This window comes from Crocodylus siamensis, chromosome 4 (genome assembly GCF_052110815.1).
Source record: "Crocodylus siamensis isolate JL-2025a chromosome 4, ASM5211081v1, whole genome shotgun sequence".
Lineage (NCBI taxonomy): Eukaryota > Metazoa > Chordata > Crocodylia > Crocodylidae > Crocodylus > Crocodylus siamensis.
Genome location: NC_143398.1, coordinates 22,980,238 through 23,000,533, shown reverse-complemented (window position 1 = coordinate 23,000,533; position 20,296 = coordinate 22,980,238). Strand labels below are relative to the sequence as shown.

Sequence of the window (20,296 nt, the reverse complement as noted above, 5' to 3'; positions counted from 1 at the left end):
AGATGTGACCTCCTGAGGTCCCTTCCAACGCTCATTTTTTATGATTCTGTGATGCAAAATAATGGCTATTTTGATAAAGAGATTTTGTGAAAGTAACCAGCTCCTGTCATTCTTTATGCCAGTTCCCTGCCCCTGCTTATCCCTGACATCTGTCAGCAGAGGGAGGTCCTCGCCTGCGCTTACCTTGCATGCACCAGGCTGCAGCCCCTCCACCACCTCCTCAGGACACTCCTGAGGTTCTAGCTGCACGTCTCCCCACACCGCTCTTCATGCGCTCCCCATCCAGGGCCTGGGGCCTTCTGGCCAATCTTCTGGCTCCTTTCTGGGCTGGTAGATGGCCAAACTTGCCATCTACCAGCCCAGGAGGAGATTCTGGCCAGGAGGAATCCAAGCACTGTGGGGCCATTTTCCTGTCGCTCTGCACATGTCTCTGGGCAGAGTTGCACTGACTGGCATCCACAGTCTCCTTGGAATCGTTCAGGGGGCAATGGACACTGGCAGGAGTTCTTTGCTTGGTGTCTCCACTCAATTCCCTTCGTATGAAGCTGTGACCATCCCAGTCCCACCTGTTTTCTTTTTTGTTGTTCCAAGTACTCAAGTGTTATGTATCTAGTGGCCTCCCCAACCGAGGCATGCTCATAGCTCTTTTAGCGGGCCTAGGTCCACTGTTCTCCATGTACATAAAAATAGGCCGCTACCTCTGCTTAGCACTAATGCTTCACTATTTTCTGTAGACAAGCTTCTTTGGGCAAAGGTGATATCTTTTATTAGATGAACTAAACCATTGGAAAAATTGTTCTTTACAAGCTTTTGGGGCCAAATACTCTTCTTTAGGCATAAGGGAGAGTTTGCTGTTTGTGTGCTCTCCTGGGTGGAAAGGAAGCTTGAGCCAATATGCAGGTCTGTGAAAATGCAAATCTGTGGTAGCGGAGATCAGAGGGGATGCCAGTTCATAGGTGTGAGACAGGTTTTGTGGGGGGTGGCGGGGTGGAAAGGAGGAATGTTAACTTGGGGACAGAATGTAGCTGACAAAATGTAGAGAGGTTACCTGGGATTATTGGATGGCAAGCAGGTTATAATGTGCCATAACTCAGTGTGTGATTTTTTTGTATCCAGTAGATTTATGAAGTGAAATTCGTAGGCTCATCTACAAAAGGTGTTTTGCAAATTCCCTTTGAGGATTAGAACTGAGAGTAGTTGGAAAGCGAGTGGTTGTCTTCTGAGAAATGTGCCCCCACAGGTAATTGGGTATTTCCGTCTTTGATAGATTTTCGGTGTGCATTCATTCTGGTACACGGTTGTTGTTTGGTTTCTTGTATGTATTTTCATCAGGACAGTCAGTGCATTGGATGAGAGGTATTATTTTTCTGAACGTGCAGGGGTAAGATCCAGGAACGGTGATAGTTCTGTTGTGGAGTATAGTTTATTGTGCGAGGGGTGGAGATGCATTGGCAGGTTTTACATTTCTTGTCTAGGCATGGTCTGGATCCATTTGGTGTGCTTTGGGCCATAGGTGTTTGCTTCAGGTGATGAGGTTGATGAGGTTCGATGTCTGTTTAAAAGCTAGGATGGGTGGTTCTGGAAATATCTTTTTAAGAGTTGGGTCTTCTTCTAGTATGGGTTGCAATTGTTCAAGGATTTTTCATATCCCCATGCAGGGAAGGATGGTATGCAGAGGCAATGCGTAGGGGGTGCGTGGCGGTGCACCCCCAAGTGGTCCATGATCACCCCTGGCCACTGTCAATACTGCCAGTGGCACCTGCAGGTGGTCACCAACCCATGGTTGGTGCTTGCCACCCCCCCACCGCCGGCAGCGCTGGTGGCATCAGTGGGAGCTCCCCACTCACCACTGCTCCACTCCTGTCTCTGCCAGTGCAGCTGTGCCCCCCCAGCCGCTGGGGGCACATGCTGCTTATGATGGTATGTCAAAACTAATGGTGTGTGGCTATATGCAGCTATAACCAACACCCCTGAAACATGGAAGGTATCACTATTTTTTGACACAAAACCCATGACATCCAACAACTAACAGGGAACAAGAAGAGGGAGGAGGTAAACAACCTGTTTATTTTACCGATTTCCCCCTTTCCCCCCTTTATTTAATTTTATTTAATTTAATTACATAAATACCTAACAAAACAGTGGGCAAGAAAGATACAGGAGAAGAGACTTTTAATAAGTGAACTGGCTAGATGAATGCTTTTAAAGGAATCTAGTCCTTTTGGAAAATACGTATATAAACACACATTGTCAAGGGACTTTAAAAAATCTGTTAAGGACAGATTTACAATATGCTAAAGATACAGATAATAAATCTTTCTCTTAATTTATAGTCAAAGTGACGTATTCAAGTACTCTGATTTTTTTCAGGTGTGTTTTACTGATGACATTTTTAAAAGTGTTGGAGAAAGTGGCATGATTCACATCTGTGAACTCTTCATGTGCAGTCCAACCGTTTCCTCATTAGGTTGTAAACACTTTGGGACCATCTTTTTGTGTTGCATTTGTACACTGCCCAGCATACAGGTTCTGGTCAGTCAGCAGGACTCCTAGATAGCAAAAAAAAAAAAAAAAAATTACAATGAAATCAATATTATATTAATTTCTCAAAGTAGGGCTTATTAATAACAACATCTACTTCCATACTGTAACAGGGCAGGCAAGAGTTTGTCACAAGCATATTGCAATCAAATCAAAAAAATTCCACTAAGCAGCTGCTTGTTTGTTTGTTTTGTACTTGTCCATTTTGTAAAAAATAAGGAAAATAAATAATTTAAAAAAGTATATAGCATATGAACAAATCAGATCCTACCCCTTTGCATTATGGATGGTGCTTTGCGACTATTAGTGAAGCCTCCCTATATCCCTATTAGCTTGACAGTGCATCTCCATTTTACAGATGGGAAAACAAGAGACATTAAACTTAATGGCCAGAGCCTGAGAAGGTCAACAAATCCTTCCATGAGTAAAGGTCGCCCAAGGTCACGGGAGTCCAGGTCAGAGCCCTGAGGAGACTCCCGCTTTCTTTCCTCAGCGTTTGTGAAAGGCTGCAGCATCCACAGCCCGCGGCAGCGCTCCCCACGTCTCTGGCCGCCCACGGCCCCGCCCGCTCCTGCGGGAGGTCATCCCTTCTGCCCAGGGGCGACCAAAGATGGGAGGTTTGCCACGCGACTCTGCTGTGGCGGCGGGACAATCCCTGCCCGGCTTCTCCTCGCTCAGGGGCGCTGGATGTGAAGGGAGGCGGCGGCGGGCGGCGGGCGGTGGGCCCCGGTCCGGTGGGCTGCGGCGGCGGGGCCGTGTGCTGAGCTCCGGGGGGCGGGGCCCGAGGGGCGGGGGCTGCAGCGTGCGATTGGGGCGCGTTGCCGGGCAACGGGTGGCAGCGCTGAGGGCCCTGCCCGGCCCGGCCATGTCGTCCTTGCGCGGCGCCGACCCCGCGCTCCGCAGATACTTCCAGCGCCACGGGCTGCCCGACGTCTACGAGGTACGGCCCGACGGGAGGGCCCCGCTCCAGGGCGGGGGAGGCCCCGGCCCGGCCCCTGTCTCCGGATCAGCGAGTCCAGAGGCCTCTGCCCCGGCCGGGAGTCCTGCCCTGCTCACACACAAGCGCTGCCGTGGCCTGGGGCGGCGGAGGCCGACCCACAAGCATCCCCGCCGGGCCCGGGGTGTCACGCTCACCTGTCTGCACGGGGGGCGGGAGCAGGAGTCGCCACCTCTCGTAGAGTCGCAGCCACGTATTTAGTAGATGTCGCAGACGTTAGGGCCAGAAGGGACCTCGCGACATCGTCGGGCCCAGCTCCCCGCCTAAAGGGCGGGAAGTCAGCTGGCGTCACCCCTCTGCCAAATTTCTGGTGAGCAGGCTGACAGAACTCCACCAGCCCGCGCCGCAGACACCCCTGCACTAAGCCCCCTTGGTAGTCAAGCTGTACCCGCAGGTGAGCAGCGCTGGCCCCTATACAATCCTGAATCAAAACTCGCTATAAAGCTGCCGTCAACCCGGACAAAAGACCTTGCAACCTACCTTGCCTCAAGTAAAGCAGGGGGACCAGGCTGAGTACAGACTTCTGTGACGGTTAAATGGGGTTCAACATGGCCACCCGATTTAAACTGAGCTTGTCCTGGTGCCGACTTGGTGACTGGCAATCAGTCTGAACCTGGAACTGTACAGAAGTTTCATGCACCCAAACCAATCTAACAACTGCAGAGCCTGGTTTACGATAAGCCTGGATCTATGTAGTATCAAACTTGTTCGATTTAAGTCAAACCAGTGCATGGAACTTGTGTACGCTTTCCCTGCATGGCCCGGGCCTGCGGGCCCCCTGCCCTGGTGCTGCTCTTTTCACACCCCTCCCCCCACACTTGTGCTGGGCTATTTTTTGCCCTCCTGGCCCCTTGTTTCTCACCCCACCCACCAGCCATCCGTCTCAACCCCCATCCCACAACTGCTCCAGGTATAGCTGCTTTTACCAGTGTTTGCTGCTATCAGAGCCAAGCAAGTAAGTAAGGTGGGGGAAGGGGCTGGAGGGCTGGAGGTGTAGGTTAGCTGGGGGAATCAGGGGACTAAAAGCCCGATCCCCCTATGGACCTTGGCATACGAAACGCTTAGGGAGGGCATGGGGTGGGCAGTGAGGAGTACTGAGATCAGCTGTCGCCGGTGTCTGCAGGCAGTCGCTGCTCACCAACTGTTCCCCACTGCTGCCGGCTTCTGTGACCAGTCCTGCTCATCAGTCGCCCCCCCTCACCACCACTGCTGCCAGCAGCGTATGCAACTGGTCCCCGCTCGATGTTTGCCATCCCCCCCTCCACCGACACTGCTGCTGGCGTCTGCGGCACTCCCCGCTCGCTACTTGCTGCCGACCACAAATGGTGCCCCCCCAGTCTCAAGAGGTACCAGTCGTTCATGGACCTCCCTGATCTCTTCAGACACTTGTGGACCCCAGCAAAACCCTATGGATTGTGCCTGACCCCTCCCTACCCATGGGTCAAGCCCTGGCCTCTCACCCCTTGAGGGTTGCTCCTGCCCCTTCCACCTCACCCGCAGCTTGTGCCTGTCCCCTCCACCTCTCATGAGTTGCACCTCCCCGCCATTCCCCAGTGGATTCCTGATCCTCCTGAGTCTGTTGGAGCCCCAACCTGCTGTTGGCCTCCCATCTTGACTTACCCAATATCAGGTAGTCATTTTGAAATGATTTAACTTCCCCGAATGTCTGTACTTAGCCTAAAAGATTGTTACTGGACATTCAAAAGATTCCAGGAAGAGGCCTCACCTCCCCTGCCGCCGCCAGAGGAAGGTAAAACTTCCCACAGTTGGTACCAAGGTGTCTATGGCTTAAAATTCCTTCCTGACCCCAGTTATGGTGATTAACCTGACCCTGAGCACAAAACAGAGAAGATTGCAGCCTCCTTTGTCTTAAATGGTAGAAAAGTTGTTTTTTGAAACTTCAGGTAGAAGACTATAGCGTGCAGGGTAGCAGAGCACTGTCCTCAAGTTGCAGTACCGCATGTTGTAATTGTCACACAGCCAATAATTACATCAAATAATTATAATATTAATAATTATATCAGAGATGACTATGGCAAATTTTAATTTGCTAGGCCATATGTTGGTCAACCACAGTGTCAAAAGGGGTTTCAAGATTTGTTAAACTGCTGAGCTAGTGAGTAGAATTGCATGCCATGGTGCTAAGGAGCATAGGGGAGACATGGCTTACTTGAAGTCACAAGTGCTCCAGGGATAATAAAATAAATACACACTTTTGGCTTTTGGATTGTTATCTGATCCTCCCATCCCTTCTCTTCCCTCAGCCAGTTTTTGCCTTTTGAAGTTCAGTTGAAACTATGCAGAAGTCATATATCAGTTTCCTTAATAGTAACAAATTAGGACACTGTGTACAAATAAACTGCCAAAAATAGACCCAACTTGTAGCCAGTTATTGCATCCTGAATTTCCAACATTAATAAAGAGGTTTTAAACCAGTAAAAATAGCTGTAGAGCAGCACCTCCCCCAACAGTGGTAAAGTATCAGGGGTGCACATACATCCCCTCAGAGCACTGATGCACCCCTGACCAGCTGCGCTCCCCGCTTAGGCAATGGGCAGGGGGGTGGGTATTTATTAGACCCCTTCCTCCGGTCGCTGACTGGTCACTGGTGGGGCACGTGCCCCCCATGACTAGGGTGGCACTAATCGCCCATGTCCCCCAGTCCTTCTACGCTTTACTTGGTGATATGCTTGATTCCTTAAACTCAGAAAAAAAATAAGCTGAATCTTGATAAGATGATACTCTTGAATAAATACTTTAAAAATAGTTCAAACCACATTTAATGTTAAAACTTCCAAACAAATTTTATAAATAGTCTTAAAATAACAGTTATTACATACAATTTAATTAGCAAACTAAAAAAATAAATAGGTTTGAGTTCAGTTTCAAAGGAAATAGTTTACTGCTATTTCTTATTCTTTTTTTTGTTATATTCTATTATTGCTTATGGCATATTTACAAAGTAACAAAATTGTGCTTGGCACCCCACAAACAAGATGGTATTAATTCTACCCCAAGGAATTTACAATATAAGCCCCATGCTGCAAATACTTATGCAGGTGCTCAACTATGAGCTAACAAACTACTCACGGTTGTAAAGTAACCCGCTACATAAGCGTTTGCAAAATAAGGATTCTACAAGTCAAAACATGCTCAGAGTGATTAGGTCCAAATGATACATTTTATGTTTAAGGCACCATCCAAGATCTGATCTAGGGAGACACTGCCCTCTACTTCAAATCTCTTGAGACTCACTCTTGTGCTGTGCTCGTAAGAAAACCCTGATTATGCAACACTTACCCTCATTGAAAAGGGTAGTCCTATTTACTCATAGTATTAATATTAGGCATATGCATATTTGCTTATGGGATTGTGCCCTTTGAGTGTAAGACTTTCGTGCAAAGACTGGGCCAGAATAAAAAAAGGACTAGGTGCCTAAAACAGGATGTAGGCTCTTAAGTCCACAATTGCAATCCACAGAAGTCCCTACTTTGCAGCCACTTATTCCTAAAGGTGTTTAGACGTCCTAGACACTTCAGTGCTTGGTCTGAAAAATCTCTACCTCTCTAGATATCAGCTTCAGTACTTAGCCAGAACTGCCCTAGTCTGGATAGCTAGGTACCTAGCTTCTGAATGAAGTGGGACCTAAGTCCTATGAAATAAAATTAAAATATACAGTAGATATTTTATTTTTAGTGTATGATTTGCTTTTTATCTATAATTTGTTAAAATTATATCTGCTAAAAGATTTTGTGTGTGTTGCCCTCAACAGCTCATCAAAACTCATTAAGTGGCCCTTCAGATGAAATAATTGCCCACCCCTGCACTATAGCCTGCTGATACACTCCAAAGTCAGAAAAGTTTGGTTGTGGGGATGCTTCAGACTCACTCCCAATGCCTCTTCTCAAATACTAAGTCTCTGCTGGATCTCAAAGTAGCCTTAGGGAATGAGACCAGAGCAGCCTCACAGGCAAACTTCTGGTTCTAGAGCAGTGGTTTTCAACCTTTTTTCATTTGCTGACTCCTAAAAATTTTGGAATGGAGGTGCAGACCCCTTTGGAAATTTCAAAAGAAGGTGTAGACCCCTTTGAATTGTATGTGTGGGCATTCACTAGGGCTGTATGAAAAGCCTGCATTTCGTTTTGGTTTCAGATTCAGCATATCTTGCTGGGATCCTATGACCCCAGCTGACTTCCTGCCCGTTGGGCAGGGGGCTGGACTCGATGATCTCCCGAGGTCCCTTCCAGCCCTAATGTCTATGAAATTTAGGAGGGACAGTGTTTCGTTTCTGTGTTTCGTAGGGCTGTCCAAAATGGCTGTGTTTTGTTTTGTTTCGGATTTAGCGTTTTGGAGGGATAGTGATTCGTTTCGGTGTTTCATATCACTGTCCCATTTCATTTTGGCCCAAACTTGTTTCAGAGCTGTTTCGGAATTTCTACGGTGTTTTAGTGTTTTGGCTATAGGCTATAATGGGGAATCACAAAACTACCTAAAACTTCGTAATTTTTTGCCTGATTCAGATGAAACTTGCAGGAATGCTAGCCGCTTCTGCGGCCATGAAGCCTGCAGCCGATCAAGGAGATAGGTGCAGGGGTTTCTGGGAAACTGCACCTCAAACTGTTGAAAGCAAAACTCATGATGTGTGAGTGTGAAGGCAGAGCAGGATGAAAACTTCAGGGATAGTAGCCCCTGCTGAGGCCATGATGCGTGCCAGGTTTCAAGGAGATAGGTGCAGGGGTTTCTGGGAAACTGTACCACAAACTGTTCAAAGTAAAACTAGTATCACTTGATGGCAGTGGCAGCATGCTGTCATCCCATGCACAGATCCGGGGGCCCGTTCCCCCCGGGAGGAGTCTGGCACAACCCCGCAGACCTCCCAGTGGGTGCAGGCCCCCGGATCTGCAAGCGGGATGACAGCATGTTGCTGCTGCCAACTGGGGCCTGCGGCCAGTGCCAGCACTGGGTTCTTCCTGGTACTTGGTGCGGGCTGCTCCAGGCAGACTTGGGTGCTGGCGCTGGCCCCAGGCAGCAGCAGCAACATGCTGTCATCCACATGCTTCACAGCTGGTGACTGCAGAGCTTTAAAAAAAAAATGCCCCTCATTCATTGGCTCTTGGAACCTCTGAGGGCTCATGGCAGAGTACCTCGGTACAGCTCAGGCCAATGGGGATTGCATCCCCCCACCTGGCACCCGCACCATCATGCTGGTACAGTGTAGCTTGGCAGGGCGCTGTGCGCTGTCCCAGAGCTGGGGCTGATCCACCTGTCAGCTGGAGCTCCTGGTTTGATTCCCCAGCTCTCTGATCATTCCCCCAGCTCTTCCCAGGGGGTGTGGTCCCCAGATCTATACAGGATTTCAGCAGCTTGCTGCTGCCAGCTGGGGAAATAACTCAGAGCTGCTGCTATCACCAGCTGGCAGTGGCAGTCTGCTGCCATACTGCGTCATCTGGGGGCCCGCACCCCTCAGGAAAGAGCTGGGGAAATTGAACCAGGAACTGGGGGGAATGCTCAGGGTCCTGAATATTCCCTTAGCTCCAGGTTTGATTCCACAGCTCCCAGTTCAATTCTCCAGCACTGGGATTGGAAGGGATGTCAAGGAAAAATTGTTGTCATTGGCCAGCTACAGATGTCAATATCAGACCAGTCCTCCCCCTCCCTCTTTCCCTGCAAGCCCGCCTCTGAAACAGCTCCGAAAATTTCCAAAACGTTTCAGAGCCCTGTGTTTTGTTTTGGATTCAGTGTTTTGACCGTTGAAATGCCCCATTCCAAAACTAAATGAAACAGACGCAAACATTTTGCACAGCACTGGTATTCACATACTTTTGATTGAGTATGGTCATCTTCTTCAGACTCCTTAGACACAGTCACAAAGGCACATGGACAACAGGTTGGAAACCTCTGCTCTAGAGCAGGGGTTGTCAACTGTGGGTATGCATATGCCTGGGAGTACTTGAGAAGGCCCTCGGGGGTATGCAGGTGGGGACAGAGCACCACCAAGCACTATCCTACGCTGCCGCACAGGTGCCACCCACCCAGCTGGATGCAGGGGGTGGGAGAAGCTCGCACATAGCAGCTGCCTTCATTCCACATCTGGCTGCGTACCACACCCCTCCCCACTCGTGTCCGGCCACGAACCACTCCCCACCCCCCCCGCTTGGCGGCTGGGGGTACACTGCTCCATGTCTGGCCATTGGGGTGGAGGGTGGCACAGTGATTCTGAAGGTTGAAAACCCCTGCTCTGGAGCAATTGTTCTTAACTTTTTTTGTACCAGGACCCATTTGTAAACATCAATGGCCAGTCCTGACCCAGTGCCCCTCACTCCTAACCTGCTGCCCCCTGCCCACCAGAGTGTGGGGTGGGGAGGGCGCCCTGGAACTCTGTCAGCCTGCAAGGGAAAATGTGGTTTCCCACATTTTTCTCTTTTAACGGAGAATCTATTTCTAAAATTTGTTTGTGACCCTTTTATATATTTTTGCAACCTACTTTTGGGTCACAACCCATGGGATGAGAAACGCTGAATATGCTCAGTACCATCCTTCACAGACCCACTTCTGACCTGGTATAAATGAGCTCCAAGATGCCTGAGTCAGGATTATGGTGTATACTTCCAGGATTACTTATCCTTTTATTCAATTACATTTTTTATGTAAAATGTATAAAGCAATCTTGGGATTAGAGACTAAAGCCTCACAGATTCCTCCTTTTAGAGGAATACCCTAACCATCAGCTCACAGTCATGCTCCTTTTGTGCTTCCCTTCTAATCCAATGAATCTTGCATTCCTTTTTGAACAGTTGTATAGCCTCAACAGAAGAGCTGGAAGGTAAACCCAACTTGCCTGTAGTCTGCTGGTTAGGGTGCTGTCTTGGTAGGAAGTGTCTGTGGATTTGATTCCACTTGAGCTGAGTAGGATATTGAACTCAAATATCCTACTTCCTGTTTAAGTGCACTAACTGCTAAGATAGTATGTCAAGGTATGTGTATTGCTGCTGTTGTTTTAAAAGAAGGCAAGGTAGATATGCATCTTTATAAACTAACTAAATAATAGAGGTGCACCGACACATCGATCCATATCATATCGGCACCAATAAAAGGAAAATTGGCATTATCGACAATCAGCTTTTGTTGGTTGATGTGACCAGTAATGTCACTGATAAATGCCACGTGTATGTGTGCAGCCGCAGCATGCATGAGGCCAGCCCAGCAGCTTGGAGAACAGAGTCTGGCTGGTAAGTCTGTGTGGGGGACGGGGCAGGGAGAGGACAAGGTTACAGGGGTGAAGATTGAGGCTTCTGTGGTGAGGGAGGGAGTGGGGCTGGGGCAGACACTGCCTAGCCAGTGGGGTGGGGCAGCAGACAGAGCCGTGATTGGCTTGTCTGGGGGAGGGATGGGAAGAGGGGACAGCTCTTGCCTTTGCACGGACCCCTGGGGGAGGCATGGAGGGTGTGTGCCCCCTGGATCTGTGTGTGGCGTGAGGGCGGGCTGCTGCTGTGCACTCAGGGCCAGGGCTGGTGCCAGACTCTTCCCAGCACAGGGCGGGGCAGGGCTGGGGCTGCGCTTGGAGTGGGTGGCAGTGGTGCTGGGAGGAGAGGGCTGCATACCACTGCCACTCACTTCAAGCATAGCCCCAGCCCAGCCCCGTGCACTGGGAAAAGCCCAGCAGTTCGCCTTTGCCCCATACACAGATCTGGCGGTACATGCCCCCGAGTTTCCCCCCAGGGTTGTGTGCAGCAGCAGGAGCTGCTCCCTCTCCTCTCCTCCCCACCCCTCTGGATGAGCTGCTCATGTCTCAGTCTGGTTCCCACCCCCCCCAGGCTGGGCAGCGCCTGCCCCAGCCCACTCTCTCCCTCATCACAGGAGCCTTGATCTGCCCAAACCACATGAGAAGCCCTCAGAATGTAAACTATCTTAGAGTCCTGTTTTTCTCTCAGATACATTGGGGAAGTCTCCATCAAAGTTCTTTTTTTTTTGATTTAGTGAAACAAGTACAGATAGAAATCTTGAAGAATGAGCAATTTCGCAATACTTATTCCATTTTCACAGTTGTGGCTAAACTCCAGGGCTAAGTACAGACAGTCAAAATGCTCAAATCTGAATTGATTCAGTTTTTTTCAGGTTAGTTTAAGCTGCAAAGACTGAACCAATAAGCAAATACATGGATTCATCTTTGATTCAGAAAAGGCAGCCACATGCCTGCAGTGGCTCAAGCCAGAAGCTGGGGGGTGCTAGAGCATGGCTCTCTGGCATGTAGCCAGCATGGGGTGTGTGTTCACTTCCTCTTCCTGCTGCCCCCAGGGTCTCTGGGATTTGCAATCCAGATTGAGAGCAGCAGGATTCTGCAGGGTTGCTTATCACTTATTCCTGCTTTCAGATGCCTCTGGGATTTGTAGTCCACAGTTGCAGCCAGCACTAAGCAGGGCAATGCAGTGCAGCTTAGCTCTGTACTTGGGGGAAGGGAAGTTTAACCCCTATCCATGGCCCCAGACACCAGCAGGGGTTTCCCTGGGGGGGCCAGTGAGCTGCCCAGTGAGCCAGCCCTCACTGCTCCAGCTAGGGAGCAGAGGGGCAGGCCAACCCAGGTCTCTGGAGCGGACATCCCAGCCCAGCCCAGTGCTGCGAAATGCTGGGATGCTAGGGGACTTTGATTTAACTTGAACTAGAAATAGGTTTGGGACAGAATTTTCATAAACCAGTTTGATCTAAATCAATTAAGTCTAATACTACATTCAACCAGGTTTCTCGTAAACCAGTTTCAGCCATTTTGAAACTTGTTTATTTGCACAGAACTTCTATTCTGTTATAGGTTTAAACCAGTTTCTGATTACTTAAACCAGTTTATGTGTAACTTCTGTCCCTAGCCCAAAGGGGCAGTCTTGTAGGCTGTAGTCTGCAGGTGTGGGGAATTGCCAGCCAGCAGCATGGGGAGAGGAACCTGGCTTGGTGACCCCATAGATAATGGTTAAAATTTCAGTGATTTTCAGAGGCACAAGTGACAGTTAGGCTCTGCAACTCCTACTGAAAGTAAATAGGAATTAGGCACCTTTCATTTATGCCTTACAAAATATCCCTCAGCATCAGCAAAACAGTCACTGGTTATTTATCTTTCTGAGCTATTAACCTTCCTAAGGATCTGAAAGAATGTCATAGGTCAAGAATTTGTAAGCAACTCAATGATTGTAAGTATATAATCTTTTTTTTTATAGGTTCAGATGATGACCTGCCTAATTCATATTAACACTCTAAATGTAAAGGAACAAATAAATGTGCATACAATTTTTGATCAGTAAGTGAACATATGCTGGAGTGGGTGGTGGTGCAGGGTTACACTTGGGTGACAATATGGGCCTGGGTGGCTGCCATTGTTGTCCATGTCCATTAGGATTCAGCAACCCTGAATTCTGTGGCAGACCATGTCCTGTAACTTCCAGTAGCCTGTTAGACAACCAGTGGGTCAGATGAAATGATTCTGCAAGCCAAATAGATAATGTTTGCATAAGAATTAGCCTATTTCTGTATTAACTTGATTTTAATTTGACATTTTTGTTGTATTTATAATTTTGAATTGTTTAATATCTGATTAGCCAAGGGAATGTTAAGCTTAATAAGAGGTAATTATTTTGTTTGTGACTTTTTATTTAATTTTAGTTGTTTAGTATTATTAGGGATAATGCATTTCCCAGGTTATAACCTTATTGATCTCTAGTCAATTTCCTATAACAGGGTTCCACCATGTTGCTGAGAATCTTGAGGAGGTTACCAGAACTAATCAAGCTGTGTACCATTTAGACTGAATTGTTCTTATTTGAGTCTTGGGTTCCATCATCATCCAGGACTGTTCACCTAAGTGATGTTAAGAATTTGGCCTAACAGCCTAGTCCGTATACAGCTTTTTGTTTTTTGTTTAAATAAAGAAATTCCAAAATAAACTAAATTTATGCTAGGCTGAGTTCACTGTTTGGTTGCATATTTTGAATTTCCTCTGGTCAGTTTTTTGCACGTGTAGTACCCATTTGCTATTAAAATCCCATTGGAAAAAGGTGTGCATATTCGGGAAGTAGGAGAGTGGGAAATAGAGCATGAAACTATGAAAATTAGAATTTTTTTAGCAGAACATATGGGCTCAGTCCAACAGAGGGAGTATTTGAACAGCCTGGAAGTCCTGTTGAGGAAAGATTAATTTGAAAATTCATGTGGAGAAATTCATTATATTCTCTGCTTATTTAGCTGTTGCTTAAAAGGACATTATTTATGTTATAGTTGCGATGGATTTATTCCTTGTTTATGATGTTTAGTTTACCCAGTTATTGTCATCTGGATGAATTTTGGAGGCTGCAGTTTTTCTAGTGAGGTGAAATAGACACTAAAGTTAGAATAATTTTGTCCATTGTTTTACCATATATTATTCAAGCTGTATAAATTGGAGTAATTCATGGTTGTTTATTTTTATTGATTAAAGAGAGATTATAATGCATAGTGATTTTTTATTCAATCCTATTTGCACTGGTACAGCTTATTTCAGTTTGGACAGGTTAATAAATTGTGTACTTGTGAAATATTTAATGGCTACAAATCAATATACAACTGCCATGATTATTTCTGCTTTAAGCATTATTGTTTTATAATGATATAGACCAGGGTGCTCAACCTCTGGCCCATGGGCCAAATGTGGCCTGCAGAGCCATGGCATCTGGTCCATGGGGCTCCCACATGGTTGGATTGGGGCCAGGCCAACCACCTCTCCCCGTGCTGCTGGATCAGGGCCAGGCCAAGCCTACTTCCCTTCCTGTGGGGCCAGATCTGGTCCATGGATGCTCTGCGCTCTGTCAGTCCAACCCAAAGGAGGAAAATCTTGGACACCACTGATATAGAAAGGTCAGAATCAAAGTGCTGTTGTGTTGGGTGCGGGCAGATGAAGACACAGTTCCTGATCTACAAGGTTGAGAGTTTAGCAGACAAATTGTTTGGGAGCGGGAATGGTGATGATTATTACCTTTTGTTACTTACATAGTTTGTTTGTTTCTTTATTATTCAGGGTAGGATGCTCAACCCCTGGCCCATGGGCTACATCTGGCCCACAGAGCTGTGTCATCTGGTCTGTTGGGCTCCCCACAGGTCTGCAAATTTGGTGGTGGGGAAACAGTGGCAGAGTTAATTGCCACTCTCCTGCTGCCAAATTTCCAGATTTCAATGGCCCTGTGCACCAGATCTGGTGTATGGTCCTGGGGTGGTATGGAGCCCAATTTGGGCCCACATGGTGTTGGACCCAACCTCATGTGCTGACCCCCTGAGAGATCCAGCCTGAAGATCAGTCTCATGGCACTGTTCTGGCTTGCATAGCCAAAAGGTCGAGCACCACCAATTAGGAGAATAACAAAGAAAAATGAAAGTGAAGAGGAACTGCTCATCACCTGCCTAGTTCTGTTCAGCTGGCTGCATTTTGTGACAATAGCAAGTCTTAAGGAATGGTGAAAGAAGATAAGTAAGCATCTATCCCCCCCCCCATGAATAATTGGTAATCTAGAAGAAACATTTTAGCAGAATCTTTGATTGTGAACCTGATTACTGGGTAGGATAGACACTCCGACGAAAGGTGGTCAATGACATGGTAACTTTCTGCAGTAACTAGGTGAGATGGGCCTTGAAAATAAAAACAAGAAATGTTTTTGATATGTTGATGGTAAAGATAAAGCTAGAAAGGCATAGGAGGGGGGTTGATGCAATTAAGTAACAATCCAGGAAGATAATATCAACAGTAGCATTTTTAGTGTATTAAAACAAGGACATAAAACTCTCCTTGGACCTCAGTCTGGATCTGGACCACAGGGCCTTCTACAGGTTAGATTCATAGGGATTGCAGCAACTGTGTTGGGTCCAGGATCAGGTGGCAGCACATTTCTGGGGGTGGTAGCACAGGTCCAGGGGTTTGTGGTGGTGCGGGTCTTCTTTTGGTGGCAGTGCAGGTCCATGGGGCTGCCACCAATGGCCATGTCCATCGGGGTCTGGGGGCCCTGAATTCTGTGGTAGGCCATGCCCCACAACTTCCAGTAACCCATTGGACAGCATGGTTCTGTGAACTGAATGTTTGACATCCCTGAACTGGAAAGTATCAGGATTGCAGTAGTAAAGACAGAAGTTTGCAATAACCAGGCTGCAACTTGATGAGGGCCTCAGTGAAGTTTTTGGTGGTGTGCTCATGGAACATAGGGCAGGCCTGAGAAATGTTATGTAGGAAATAGTATCAAAGTTTAGATGAGAATAGCAGGTTTAATCAAAGGTGGCAGTCAAGTTACAACCTTGTATGATATGAAGAATAGTGGCATTACCTGCATTGGGAAAAGGGGGAAGGGATTAGAAAAAAACAATTAACCAAAGTGTTTCCTACATTTAAAATTAGATATCTCAGATACTCCTGTGTGATATTGCTGACAAATGGTATCTTCTTAATGACAAGCACTATATTTCTCACTGTGAGACAGGGGAAGTATTAACAGCAGACTACCTTAGGGTATGTGCAGAAGGGTAATCTGTCTCCAGTTTTGAGGGAGCTATTTAATGAGAACGTTTGATGTTCCTTTCTTTTATAGGGTTTTCTAGCATATTCCAGTGTGCATGCAGTGGCAAGAATTTGACCTTATTTGTGTACTACGGCTTGTTCACAAAGTTTGGTGTAATCTTTGAAAAGTTAGTCTAAACAAGCAGTTTCTTGTCATACAGATAAGCACAGGATTCCTTATGAGTCTCTCATTTGCCTGTGTTATTAAGGGAAAACTTGTTGAATATAATATTTGTTCAAGGTGAGAGGCCTAATTCCATATCAACTTTACCTCACAGGGTTATTTGTGATAATTTAATAATGCTTTTAAAAATGTGTGATATCTCTGGAAGTAAGGTCCTAAGAAATGCATATGTTTTGTTTTCTTCTATTGGTAAAGGTTTTCCATGTATAGATATGTATGAATCAATGGAAATATATTGATACATATATAATGGCATTCAAAATACAAATGGAATAAAAGTAACAAAAGCATAAAGGAACAAAGAAGGAAAGTATATGTTGTTTGTTAGTTAAAGCTATTTTTTTCTAGTATTATTAATGACTAGTTTTACACATGGAAAAGTTATTAACTTACTCTTTTTTGCAGGCTCTGCTATGTGGTATATTTATTATGTGTCCAGAAGATCCACTTAAATTTTTAGAAGAAAAGATCAGAGAAATAATGGAAAAAGGATTAGATGGTATTTTATGGTACGTATCAAATATTCTGAATATGTTATTTAGTTCAAAAGATTGAAATTAGTGTAAATGGTAATGCTCCACCTGCTGATACATAGCTTGCAAAACAAATATCTCCCATCCACAACTATAAATGGTGCACATATTATAAATAGGTTGGGATTAATACTAACATTTTATATTGAAACATACAGTATATTTTTCTTTTTGTCTCTATGAAATGTCTGCAGAATGTAATTTATACCTAATACATTTCTGTGCAGCATATATTTATTAAACTCTTAATTTTGAGATGAACAATTTGAGTCATATCCTCAGCTTCATTGAAGTCAATGAAATTATATAGTTTTACACCGGCTGAGGTACCTGTGTTGAATTATAGCCTTACTTTCAATGTCTTTCTAAATATAGACAGGACAGTAAGGAAAAACAGTCTTAGGTTTTAATTTCATTCACATCAGTATCAAAGGGTGGACTGGTCCTGACTATGTAAATATAAAAATAATTATATTTAAAACTTGTCACAATAGTGTATAAGTGCCCTGCAAGTACTTAAAAACAATAAAAATCATAATAGAGGTTTGTGTGAGTGTCTTTCCCACTTACTCTCTTACTTCTGTGCTAGTGTGTAGGAGAAATAGCTTGATTGGTTTATAGTTTGTGAGTCTGTGTGCGAGTGAAAGAAAATGTATGCATCTGAATAGCTTAATATGAGGCAGCCACAATGAGTTTTACATCCAGTTTTATATATATAATAAGGCCTTATGGCTTACCTTTTTGGTGGATTAATTCAGTCATATAAGTTCAGCGTCTGTGGTAATTCTTTCTCTTCATTCATGAGCCTTAGGTGAATATTTTCATTATTCCATTGTCATTCATATGAGATCATATTCATGAGAAAATGATTTCTGAACATCCCAAAGAGAGTCTCTATAGAGGGCTTTGAATTTCAGAGCAGAAATCTTGAGTTCAGGGGAACCAGTGCAGACAGTTGAGTAGTAAGTTGATACGCTCATAGTTACCTGTATTGTTAACTAGATGGGCTGTTGTGTTTTATAGAAGTTGGAACTTTTCCAGATCTACAGATCCATTCATGTATGTAGTAGTCAAGCCTGTGGCACAACATTGTAGGAAAACATCAAGAACCAGAATCCTTTCTCAGCCTGGTGGAGTAGAGAAAGACAGGAAGTGGGGTAAAGGGAGAAAATGGCTATTTTTATTCATCAGGATCACCATAATACAGGGGTGGGTAATTATTTTGGGCAGAGGGCCGCTTACTGAGTTTTGGCAAGTCATCGAGGGCCACATGACAGGCAGCCCAGGACAGATAAATATTAATTCTTTACATTTTTTAGGGGCCTTATGAGCCAGATAGAATGGCCTGGCAGGCCGCATCTGGCCCTCGGGCCGCATTTTGCCCACTCCTGCCATAATGCATATTTTATGTTAGGGGCAAGCAAAATATGGACTCCATGCCAGATCTGGCCTGCCAACTGATTGAAACCAGCTTGTTGGCAGACACCCACCAATTGATTAAAACCAGCCCATGGCTGCCCCCATGGTACTCTGCCTGGGACTGAGCCCCACCCACTTCTGCCTAGGACAGCCTGCCACACCATGCTCCCACCTGTGCTTGCTGGATGGTCTGCTAGGATGGCTGCATCTGCCTGAGTTCTGCTTAGCTTCCCCCACCTCCAGCTGGAGGTGGACGCGGGGATAGCTGAGCAGTACCTGGGTGACTGCAGCCACAACAGAAGCAGCCCTGCTAGGAAGCTATGTGCTCTGGCCATGGCAGGTGTGATCAGGAACATGGTGCTGTCGCGCCCCATACGCCAGTGCACCCTTGACCTGCGAGCCTGGGTCGGCATGACCGGCTTGGCGCGAGGAGGGGGATTTATGACCGGGCAGGTGGATGATAACAGTGAACAGGAGTCAGGATGATTTAAACACAGCATGATGGTTTCACAAAAGATTTATTTTACTTACGCTTTTGATGGCAAGAGCGCAGGCAGTGGAGTTGATTTATTTATTCAGTTACAGCATGCAGATATCATGTTACCCAGCATTTACAGGGTGGGTAAGACAGTTGCTTCCGAGCGATTCATATAAGCTTTTGCAGTTTGCAGATTACCGGGAACTCTTGATAAGAAAGATAACACCAGAGATAGAGAGATAAACGGGGATACGCCAAAAAGATAACGTAGGCGGAGAGAAATATTCGTACACGATCTGTTTTTCTCGAGTGTATATGCAGTTCTCCGTTCTCTGCTTTGGGCGGAAGTTCTTTCAAAGTTTTATCTGACACAGGTGACCAATTACTATACGCCAATTATAAATAATTAATGAGCTGGCACTTGTGCTTTCTTTGTTTGCTCCGTTTTCATAAAAAAGGGGGGTTATTTTTACTTGGGTGATACTGGTTCTGTTTGGTCACAGGATGGCGCGCATAGCATATTTAATTTTACAACTTCATTAAAGTAGTTTCAATTTTTATCTGGTCACCATGGGTACCGATATCTCTCGTGCTTTGTCAAGGTCAGTTTTTTTCTTTTGTATGAGAATTCAAGTAATTTGAAATGAGGCACAGATAGGGGTGTGTATATGCAGCACTGTTACAAACTAAAGAATAATAGTGTGAGACTACAATTACAGAGGTTGTTGTGTTAGTCTCTGACCTTTTGCCATTAGCATCTGAAATCAAAGACTTTAATCTTTGACATGCCCCCTTGCCGATGGCAACTTTTGGTGACATCGTTTAGAATTGGTTATCTTTCTCATCGAGCTCGTAAACAATTGGCAAGCGTGTGTATACAAAAGCAGAAAGTGTGGTTATTCGTTTCTTGATTACATGAAAAAGGCAAGAAAAAATGCATAACACGACTAAGATAACAATAAAAATACTCAAAATAGGTACAAGTATGGGGAACAACCATTTGGAGACGTCAAAGCCAAACCAATTGAAAAGGTTATCTAGCCAACTTTTCTTTTTTGTGGTCATTTCACGAAGTTGGGTGGAAAGTGTTTCTAGACTGCTTAGGACTTGAGTTAAATTACCCCCATTTTGAGGAGTAAATTTTAGGCAACTGTGTGAGTCATTGTTAAATAAGGTACATAAACCGCCTTGTTCAAGTAAAAGGTAGTCTAAGCCTAATTGATTGTAATATACCGCTGCTTGTACTTTTCTAATTGACTCGTCAATGTTTTGAAACCCTTCAGTGACTAGGTTAGTAAGGTTGGCAACAGTTTCAGTTAAAAGAACAATTTTAAGCGTATTAGCTTGTGCACCATACATAGGAAAGCGGAAGCCGATTTTGTCCCAGATATCCATCAGAGTCCAGGCATAGTCCCCTTGTTCCCTCGTAAGGGAAGCACGTTTTGCACGGGAAAGATCAGATTTTTTTTGTGTAGCGGTGTGGTTTTTTCTTCGACTTATTTGAAGTCCTTTCAAACTCCATAATGAGGTTACAGGGGTGAGAGTTTCACCTGGGGTAAGAATGGGATAGATACTGGTAGCGTTTGTTTTG

At 45.6% G+C, this 20,296-nt stretch overlaps 1 protein-coding gene and 1 long non-coding RNA gene across 5 annotated transcripts in view; one reads left to right on the top strand and one right to left on the bottom strand.

The window, feature by feature from the left end:
- Nucleotides 1-2,415: 2,415 nt before the first annotated feature.
- LOC149865545 (uncharacterized) lies at nucleotides 2,416-19,830 on the bottom strand. 2 transcript variants are annotated; one of them, XR_016441726.1, is made up of 4 exons: nucleotides 18,759-19,830; nucleotides 17,546-17,935; nucleotides 16,669-16,722; nucleotides 2,416-2,549 (listed from the first exon to the last, which is right to left on the bottom strand). It is a non-coding gene; the product is annotated as an uncharacterized LOC149865545 (long non-coding RNA). The 2 variants fall into 2 exon arrangements; XR_016441727.1 differs by lacking the exon at nucleotides 2,416-2,549 and adding an exon at nucleotides 8,692-15,861.
- Nucleotides 2,543-20,296, top strand: part of FBXL13 (F-box and leucine rich repeat protein 13) — a 195,991-nt gene continuing 178,237 nt past the window's right edge. For all 3 annotated transcript variants that reach the window (XM_090041955.1, XM_090041954.1, XM_090041956.1), the window contains exons 1-2: nucleotides 2,543-3,481; nucleotides 16,681-16,784. In XM_090041955.1, the coding sequence (XP_089898081.1) occupies nucleotides 3,152-3,481; nucleotides 16,681-16,784 (434 nt within the window). In that variant the 5' untranslated portion in view covers nucleotides 2,543-3,151. The remainder of the gene's footprint in view (nucleotides 3,482-16,680; nucleotides 16,785-20,296) is intronic.